This window comes from Poecilia formosa, unplaced genomic scaffold, assembly GCF_000485575.1.
Source record: "Poecilia formosa unplaced genomic scaffold, Poecilia_formosa-5.1.2 Scaffold26, whole genome shotgun sequence".
Lineage (NCBI taxonomy): Eukaryota > Metazoa > Chordata > Actinopteri > Cyprinodontiformes > Poeciliidae > Poecilia > Poecilia formosa.
This window is the reverse complement of record NW_006799965.1, coordinates 2,975,893-2,985,892: the sequence shown is the minus strand read 5'-3', so window position 1 is coordinate 2,985,892 and position 10,000 is coordinate 2,975,893. Positions and strand designations below refer to the sequence as shown.

At 38.2% G+C, this 10,000-nt stretch overlaps 1 protein-coding gene across 4 annotated transcripts in view; it reads right to left on the bottom strand.

Annotated features, from left to right (window-relative positions):
- Positions 1-10,000, bottom strand: part of frmpd3 (FERM and PDZ domain containing 3) — a 99,842-nt gene that overhangs the window by 41,348 nt on the left and 48,494 nt on the right. For 3 of the 4 annotated variants that reach the window (XR_001661667.1, XM_016669619.1, XM_016669621.1), the window contains exons 3-4: positions 9,246-9,331; positions 5,274-5,350 (exon numbers count right to left, since the gene is read on the bottom strand). Coding sequence is in view for 2 of the 4 variants with exons in the window: in XM_016669619.1 (XP_016525105.1) it covers positions 5,274-5,336 (63 nt within the window). In the remaining 2 variants the exon portion in view is untranslated. The remainder of the gene's footprint in view (positions 1-5,273; positions 5,351-9,245; positions 9,332-10,000) is intronic. The other variant, XM_007548432.2, reaches the window with a different exon arrangement.

Sequence of the window (10,000 nt, the reverse complement as noted above, 5' to 3'; positions counted from 1 at the left end):
GTCCTCTTCAGCCCTCTTCACAAACCACTTTCATTCCTTTCCATCTTTTCTTGCTAAATTATTTAGAAAACTATGCAGCATTCAGGGGTTACCACCGAAACATTTTGTTGGAAGTTCACAGCTTCATCATAATCTAATTCTCATCAATTTTCCATATTTTATCTGACACAAAATTTTGAAAAATATAGGTCATGATGTTATTCAGCACATCGATTATCTTATAATGGAACCTGGCATCTCCTTATTGATATCTGTTCATTTCTCTCTTACACCGTATAGTTTTACGGCCAAATTCCCAAAACAACTGGACTGATTCACATTTTGCAATGCATCAGTAAACAAAAGGAGTCTGAAACTGTGAACCTAAGGTAGTCCCTTAAAATTGTGTTTGTAAATGCAAACGTTAAAATCACCTCTTAAACAAAATCTTGTTTAAAAATAAATAAATAAATCATGTCGGGGAAGAAAATTGCCTCTCAAAGATCTTAAAAGCAACATTCATGCTGTTTTTTGGCTTTGTTTAGAATGAACCAAGCTGTGGCTTCATCAGCCCAGCTCTAAACGTAGCTGAAACTTAAAGCGATGATGCAGAAGGTGTTGTTGTCAAGTGTAAAGTTAGGGGGAAAGCAAAGATTATCGATAATGGGTGTCCGCAAGGACTGCCTCTGTGTGCATAACAGCTGAACCACGGCTGTACCCACACACACACACACACACACACACACACACACACACACACACACACACACACACACACACACACACTTTTCATCTCCTCTTAGATGAAAAGTGTCGATTTTGTTTTGGGCATTAAAAATACCCCCAAAATGCAGGTAATTTCCCAAAGACTCCACCATTAGACGGTGCCCTTAAGAGTTCTGCTGCTACTTCAAGTTCATTTCAAAGTTCTCGAAAAACTGGCTGCGTGAATGTGTTCAACATGGTGTAAAGAGTACAGCTGAACCCAGAGAATAAAGCAGGAAAAACAGAAGTAGTCATACTTTTAGCGCACTGTGGGGACTTATTACTCCATTCTGTAAACTGGAGCCTTTGTAAAGTCTTGAACTGAAAGCTGTCATTCCTTCTTGAGGACATTAAAACATTGTATATTTTCACTTCTGTTTTCAAGGTTCGATACGAAGTCAAGAAAAAGACGATTATAATGATAGGAAGGAGTTCACTATCTAGAAGACCGAGGCCAAAATACTAAATAATTTAAGATGATGATTTACGAATGATTGTGGCGGGCTCATTTTGTTTCGCATGTGATTTTGTGAAGATCGTTAGCGAATTCAGAGAAATTTCCATATGCTGGGGAGCTTTATTGAATGGACATGATCTTTTGGGGCTACAAGCAACACCACATTGAAAACGAGCATGAAGATTTATGCACGGCTTCAAGAACATTTCAAAGAAACGTAGTCGGTGAACACAGTTAACGGCTGCATCGCAAAAATAAGAGTTAAAGCTCAGTAAAGTAATGAAAAACATATATGCAAAGAAGATGCAGAAAAGTGGCCAAAAAAAAAGTTTCAACAGTGACTATGGGAAAGTAGAAACTTGAAGTAACAGAGATGTGTTTTTTTTATTTTTTTTATCACATTTACTGGGTTGTGTTATTGCCCCGAGAAATTTTCACATCTGTGTGGATACATTATTGATTCATAACAACACATCAAAGTTTTAGAAGAACACGCTGTATGTGGCACTGCATTTGTGTTTTGTGCTTATCAGCTGTGGTTTTGTTCTGTTTATTAAATAATAAAAATGTTATGGCTCAGTTAGTTTTTCTTCATTGTCTTGGGGGCTTTATGGCCACACCCCTTTGCCAGATGTCTCTGTACTGGGCACTGAGTTATACCAACTTGTCACTGAGCACAGTTTAATGTTGATCAGGATTAGGGAGTCAAATGTACACCATTCAAAGTAAAGCACAGAGCTTGATCAGTGAGATTTTCTAGATGCCAGATGAGGACCAACCACAGCAAGTTGTGTGCCATTCTTTGCAGGATTTGCGACAATTTGAGTTTTTGGGGCGTAATTGAAGTTTGAGGCTTGACTACGGCCCTTCAACAGGCGTGAAAACTTAAGATTTTGATAACTTTGGAGGCTCTGGTGCCTTTTGAGCAAACACAGATTTTCACGCGGATTGATAAAAACCTCTGGAAGGAGTTTGATCAAATGCAGAGGCTAAGACTGGGTAAAAAAAAAAAAAAAACGTTGAAAATCGTAGGTTCATTCCAAGATGGCTGGCCTTCTGTTGGTTTTAGAGCATGGGTGCAAGCGAGTTTTGGATAGATCTTGGAAAGTTCTATAAGTTAATCAATTTTCATATCTTTATGATAAAGTAAGATATATGAGGAGAGGTTTTTTTTAATGTTACCAGGGGGCGCTGTTGAGCTATTTCTGTTGAGACTTTTGCAAAACTCTTAAAATGCATACATTTCTGTACAACAGGCATGTCTGCACACTTTTGTGAGTTCTGCACATAATCAGGCCTCCAAATAGGAGGAGAGAATAGGAGCAAAAAACATTAAAAAAAGAAAAAAAAAAGTTTTCGGAGTGAATGAGCTGCTCCGGCCTAATAAATTATATCTTCCAGCGGGAATTTGCTGAGGTTGTAATACAATGCGTTTCATAATGTGGACTGGCCTAAACTGAGATCACAATCAAACAAATACAGGAAAAAATAAAAATAAAACAAACTCCAAAATTGATCTAGACTTAAATTGAATTAGATATAAGAATTCAGTATTTTTATTTGCAGTTCATTATTAATGGTCAAAATAGACCGCAAATAGAAATTAGCTGATTTACAAAAGCTACGTCCAAAGATTGTTTTGAGGTAAGAAAATGAAGTAGAAAGGCACATAAAGACATCATGTGTCCTCAAAGCGAAGGTGCAAATAGGCCTGAATTGACCTCATGAGCTCTGATTTTTTTTTTATCACACCGTGTCCCATTTTTACAATGTTACATAACGTTCTAGTTTGATAGAACCCTAACTTTGATTTATTTTACTTAACAATTTTGCTTATTTTCTCCTCACTTCTTTCCCTTTGACTGTGAATCTGAATTTGGATCCACCTCTGTTCTTCTACAGGAGGGCATACAAATCTGTTAACTGAATTTAAAGCCAAAGCAAGGCTCTGTAATAAAAATGTACCTGCTTGCAGTGAGCCACTTATATTTGCCTCTTCTTAAAGAAAAGTGTGACTGCAACAAAGTGAAGTCACACAGTGGCTCAGTTCTACAACAGGGCGAGAAGGAAACAGGTGATGCAACACAGTTGTAAACATGCTAATTTGCCAGGAGTTTTGAAATGTGTTGCTGGCATTGTGTTCAAAAACATTTAACCACAATAAAATGGCTTCCTTTATTTAAAGCCATTTTATTGTGGTTTAATTCAAATTGGTTTGAATTAAACCACACAATTAAACATTTGCTCATTTGTATCCTTTCGCAAAAGCCAAAGTTTACAGGGAGGGTGCAAAAGATCAGAAATAATCTCATTGTATGAAGATATAAATCAGGAGAAGGATACAAAAGAAATCGATCAAATTCATTAGCACATGGAAGAAAGTCTTCAGCAACTAAAAAAAAAAAAGGCGTAGAGAACAACAAAATACAAAAACCTGGACTGTGTTCAAAAAATGACGAAAGACAGAAACTTGTAAGGAAGCCTGCAGAGAGCCTGACAATAAAGCTCTGGGAGCTGCAGAAATGTCCAAAACATAGGCAGAAAAACGATACTAAATAAATAATAAAAAAAAAACAATACCCACAGTAAAACACTGTGATGGAAGCATCACCAGCCAGGTATATTTTTCAGAAATAGGGTTTATTTCAGAAGAGAGAAAACTGTAAACGCTTCTAAATACCAGTCAGTTCTGACCCAAGATCTTTTGAGTCTGCTGGAAATATGGAGATAAAAAATAAATGTGTGTTTCTCAGTGTTACAATTTGTCCAAGCCTACACCCAAATCCAGAGTCCAGAACTAAATCTAAGAATTTATGGGGTCTCCCAAAGATGTCCTCACAGATTTGAGGAATCATTGAAGCACAAAGTGGGCAAAACATTTGCAAGTCAAGATGCTGGATGTTGATAGACGTTCGAAGAAATGCTAAAGCTGAATCGAGCTGTTCATCAAGAAAGTCGTAGCTTAAGGTTGTGCTCACTTCTGCAATCAGGTTGTTTGCTTTGTGTATGTTTTTATTTTTCAGTTGAATTGTACAGAATAAGCGTAACCTCGTGTGCAGAATGATTTTTAAATCTTTATTCGTTATTTGACAGAAGAAATTAAACAGGAGTACTTTGTAAAAAGTGCCAATGGTTGTATATTTATGTTTAGCAGCTTCTCATCCATACCAGACGTTATTATACCAGCCTCAGGCTTTTATTGGTGCTTCTATTTTATCGCCAAAATAAGACAATCTAGCCAAAGGAGGCAGAAACCTCATATTTTGGTTGTAACAAACTATAGATTTTACCGTTACTCTAACTTTGTGCCCCACAACTCTTTATTCATTATGCCACAAATTAAAAGAGAACAAAAAATTAGAGCAAAGATTAAAAAAAATAAAAAATAAAAAGTCAGCAACACTAGGATGAAAGCTGTATAAAATTAGAGAGTAGGTCTAATTATACCGACAGCATCATATTCATAGTTGGTTTCATTTGTCAACTGCCACTTTTGCTTACTCATTACCGCCATGCCTTCAAGCCTTTTTACGTGTAGCTTTGTGTCAGTGGTTTTTTCTTTTTTTTACTGGGAAAAGTGGATGTCAAGATGAAACTCTGGGAATAGTACAATTAGTGGTACTTTTCTGTGATTAATTGGAGTGCTGTGTTACCCAGCGTGACAGAGAAGCTCAGCGTCACTGTTGTGACTGAAGACGCGTACCGTGTTGATGAATCGGGAGACGATCACACCCACAACCCGTTAAGATGCATGCACGTAAGGTCGCACGCATCCGGTTTTATGTTGGCACAGAGATCCCTCTGTCATCTCTGCTGAACAAAAGATCTGGCTTTAATCCAGTCCGGCTCGCAGAAAAAGGAAGCAACTGCCTATTTTTCATAGGCCGACTGTAGTCTCGCAGTACACGGCTTTGATTAGCAACACTGATGTCACCACATTCTTTCTTCTTCTTCCAGTGCCTCGTTGGCACAAGCCCAGCTGTGTGATCACTCTGAAGATGCTGGCAATCTCTCTCTCTCTAAACAGTGGAGGGGGGGAAAAAAAGAAATAAATAAATCCAAGGGAACTCACTGTCTCTGAGCTCAAGGGGCCAGATAAATATGTTGTGTTCAACGGTTTCTTGGGGTTCACCATCACAGAGCGTTCAACTGTCAAGGAGCAGAAGGAGAAAACAAAACATATGTGTGGTGGTACACAGAAGTCAGGAAGGAGATGTAGGATTAAAGCAGAGGAAGAATGGAACAGTGAGTTGTAAACGTCAAGCTTTGTAGCCGCACGGAGAGGCCGCCGATAAAGCGGAGCAAGTCTTTCAGGCGTAAGATAAGAATAAGCTACAAGAGGCGGACAAGCTGTCTGCTCATTTTGATCTGGGTAAATGCTTCCCACAAGGAAAAACCAGTCTGGCCTTTGATGGATTCATTTGACTGCTGCTGTTTGCTGCGACTTTGAACAGGGCATATGGAGTCGGCGTGGCAGGATGATCCTGCTGCACGACTCGAGAGACCTTCACAGTGTAAATTCGAGTTGATCAATTTTATTGATGCAATTGTTGCACTGGGTCTGCTGCCACATCAGCGATGCAATGAAATAGTACGGGACACGTCTTGACCTGATGGGATTTCTACCTGAGCCAGTATTAAAGCATTTACTCATTCAGGAGGAACCCGTTGGGACGGGCTCGGTTCGGGGAACAGCTGTACTGGGAGGCTGTTTTTAAATGTTTGTATGTCTCAGACATAAAGGGGGAGACTTAATGAAGCACAGCGATCTCATCAATTTTCTAAATTGCATTACACCTGCAATTAGATTTTGTTTTTCTTTCTGCAGTGGATTCACAAAGCAGATTGCATTAAATACACTTGTAAGAAAACACACGCATCACTGCCCTCTCTTTAGCCAAAAACACAGTGATCCCAGGGAAGGAATTAAAGACGTTGAGAAAAATGTTAATATATTTTAATATTTGAATCAAACAAGGCATCCAGGTCCATGTCCTTAAGAAAAATATCTGACTGGAGTGTCTAAATGTTTTTTTGTTTTTTTTTTATCAATAAGTCATGCTGCAAGTTGCATGGTAAATGGTTTGTACTTGTATAGCACTTTATCAAGTTCAAAGGACCCCAAAGCGTTCTACACTACACTCAGTCATTCATGCATTCACACACACATACACACACTGATAGTGGCCCTCTGACCGCATGGAATGATGCATTCCTTTAACTAATTAACTTGGAAATAAGCATTTGTTGAAAATAAAATTGTAAAACATTTCGTTTGTAAAATGACTAGATTATAGTAATGTGAGAATTAAAAAAAACAACTATTACATCATCTCAATCCCCCTTCATGGAAGAAAAGTTTCTTTTGCTGCTGAGCCAAAATTATGACCAGCTTTCAGCAGATGGTATTTTTTTCTCTGGCAGTATCGGGACGTCTGACCAAGGCGGGGGAAGTGTCTTCCCCAAGGACGGTGATGAACCACCGCCGCCACTTTAGCCCCCAGTCTGCTCCTCATTTCAGAAGTCGAAGCGCGCACAGGTTCTTGACTGCACACATTTTGCATCTGCAAATGCTTGGTTGAATTTGGTCTAATGTAAGGGCCAAGATCTAGCTCTACATTTTTAATATCTTATTGTCACAAGTAAAATATGCCTGATTGTTTGACAGTTGCTTATTAACCACAGCCTTCACCAGTGCTGGATCCTTAAAGACTAAGATGTTGCTGTTCTTTCGCTTGGTCTCTCATGAACTCAGAGAGATGCAGGACAGCAAACTCTCTTCTGTTTACAATGGAAATAGTTTTGCATTTGCTTATTATATTCCTTCCACAATATTTTTTATGTCTTTTCTGGTGTTGTTTGATCAGCTTGCCAAGTGCTCTGTGGCTTTCTCTTCTCGTCACAGTTTGCTCAGATCAGCGGGAAGTGTTGAAGGACACTAGCCTCTCCTTTCCAGTGGGAACACTGAGATATTCAAGAGTGGCACTTTATTTGTCGGGCACAGCTAGAGGAAAATGTCAAATATGTTTACCTCCTAAAATGAAATATTTTTTCTCTTATGCCTGTGAGTTGGTGAGTCTCCCTGCTGTGCTGTCCACCACTTTTAAAAAGGTCTTACAGCTCCATAGTCCTGTTGTGCCATATTTATTATAACTGTAATTGCCTATGTATGGCATAAAGCAGTAGAGTAATATAATTTAAAAAATGATGGATAAAATTGGACTTTAACTCTGGTCTACTGCTTATTGCAGATTAATGCCATATTTCTCTTGCTACATTGCAGGTGTAATGATTCGTAAACCGGACGGGAATTCCAAAACCTATGATGATTCCTTTCAAGCAATAAATGAAGAGATAAGGGAACTTTTGTAGATTAATTTGATCACATTAGTACCTATTGGTCAGTAAATGCACTGATGTTGGGTGTTGCTCAGGCCCACCTGTATTTATGTTTTCACTCGTTGCATCACAACCACACGACAATAATGTGACAGCTTTTCAAGATCACAATTCTTTTAGCATTGTTGCATGATAAAAATGAGTCTTTGCTGAATATGGTCATGTGCTAGATAAAAAGATACCAAAGATAAGCCTGCAAAGCATCTCCAAGCCAGCAGTCTAGTTTATTGCTAATTTAAAGAAATGTCCTACTAAAGAATGTACAACACATTTCTTACTCAGCCAAAACTTTTTTACATGATCATACACAGCAGGTATCATTATTTTTTATATTTATATTTTTTATATTATTTTTTTTATTTTTTATACCATTATTTTTTTTACAAGCTCAATTTGTTGCATTAAGAAAAAGATTATCAGCTGATCACATGAAACCAGAAATGTTCTCCTTTTTTGACAGTTTCTGAAAGTAGATACACCGTTATGAGATCTCGCTCAGATTTTCTAAATGTGAATGTTATATTTGGACACATGACTTATGACTTAAGCAGGAACATTTTCCATTTCAATTTTCCATGCCACTGATCTACATTAAAGAGCGGGGTGAGATTCGTGGCAGTGATTCAGCTCAGAAGAGGTTTTACCTACGCTAAGTGGCAACCACGACGAGACAATAAATGGGCCAGTGAATTAATTATAATGCTAAAGCATTGTGAGGATGAGCAAAATGTTTTTGATGTTTCCAGAAATTGTATTTAATATGGTAATTAGAGAAAGCATTTTACTCGTTATGCATAATACAGAGTTGGCTTCACTGATGGATTAACACAAAGATTAATGGATGCTTTGAAACACTTTAATACTGGTCTGCTGCAGACAAAATATTTAAAAAAAGCATTTGTAATCTTCATTTAAATGGATTTAAAGTGCATTCCTTTTTTTAAACGCTTATGGTTGCTTCAGATTTGATTACTCTATTGATTGCAAACTTTTACCCTACAGCATAATTATGAAGTCCCTTGTTCTGTTTAAGCACTGGCAGGTACACTGGGCCATCACAGAGGACCCCATTCGGCCCTGGCGCTCAGCTCTCTGGCATAGAATCAATGCAGAGTTGCAGATGTGAGCAAAAGCCGCAGCGGACAAGCACACACATCACTGCTGTTGAAGTAATCGCACCTTTACTGCAGTGTCATAAAAACAGGGGATTTCCATCGAGACACAGCTTTGACTAGATGAACATAATGCCTCTAAAGAAAGACGGCAAGGCTGAGAGTGTTAGAGGGTAAATCACTGGTGCTCACGGTGCACTTTGAAAAGCTTATTATTGTATGATCAGACGTTCACAAAGAGGATACACGCTTAAGAAAAATATTTAGCTTTTGGATGTGGCTCATTGATGGGGGATTTGGCAGTTCGTCTTTGTGCAATTAGGTTTTATTTGCCTTTGTGTTTCTGTCAGGTCAAAATAAAAGAGACGGCGATAGGATACTGCCTCACACATAACCCACGCTCTGTCTAATAGCCCTTTTAGCTTTAGATTAAACCGTCTCGCTGCAATATATTAACTCAGTGATTCTCGCAGTAATGCAGGGATTTGGTAGAGTTAAAACAAAACGGAACGGAAAATACAGCATTTACTTACGATCTCTGAGTGGTGACGTCTGGAAAGAAGGTCTCTCCTTCAGCAGGAAACTCCCACAAACACACTTGAGGTTGCAGTGTGTGTATCTGTGGGGAGATGAATAAGGAGAGACACTCAGTTCTTCATACTCACATCAAGCTACTTATGAAGGGCTTTTTTTTTTTTTTTAGTGAACTGTTCTATAAAACAATTGTAAGTACAGGACATCAAACATAATGTAAAAGAACACCCAAGACTACAGTTCAGTTTATTATTGAGTTCTTTATTCTTTAGTTTGTCTCTGTTAGGAGTTTGTGTTTTGTTCAAAAAGTTTTTCAGATACTGTAAGGTCTGTAAATAAATGAAAATGGAGAACTGAAACATATCCATGCGCGTGGGTGGGAAAATAACACATATAGGTATAGTGCTGCTTATATAATAGTGGTTGTCAAGATGCAAATACTCAGACTTCCTGCAGCTATAATGCATTTGCGTTGATGCAGACCTCTCACTGGAGTCACTCAAAGCCATTTGCAAGACTGTGTATTGTTTAGCTACTGAAAAGTGGTGCAAAAAGCATAGCTTGATGTCCAGATGTAATCTTGCTGTCAGAGGGCACTTGGTTGTCCTTTGATATCAGTTTTGAGGGAAACTCAACAAATGATTCAATCTTTTGAAAGAATTATAGTACTGTTTTTGCCAATGAGGAAAAGGAGGAGTAAATCTGTACAGAATGTCTTTTTATTTTTGATTAACTTCAGAATGACTTCAATATT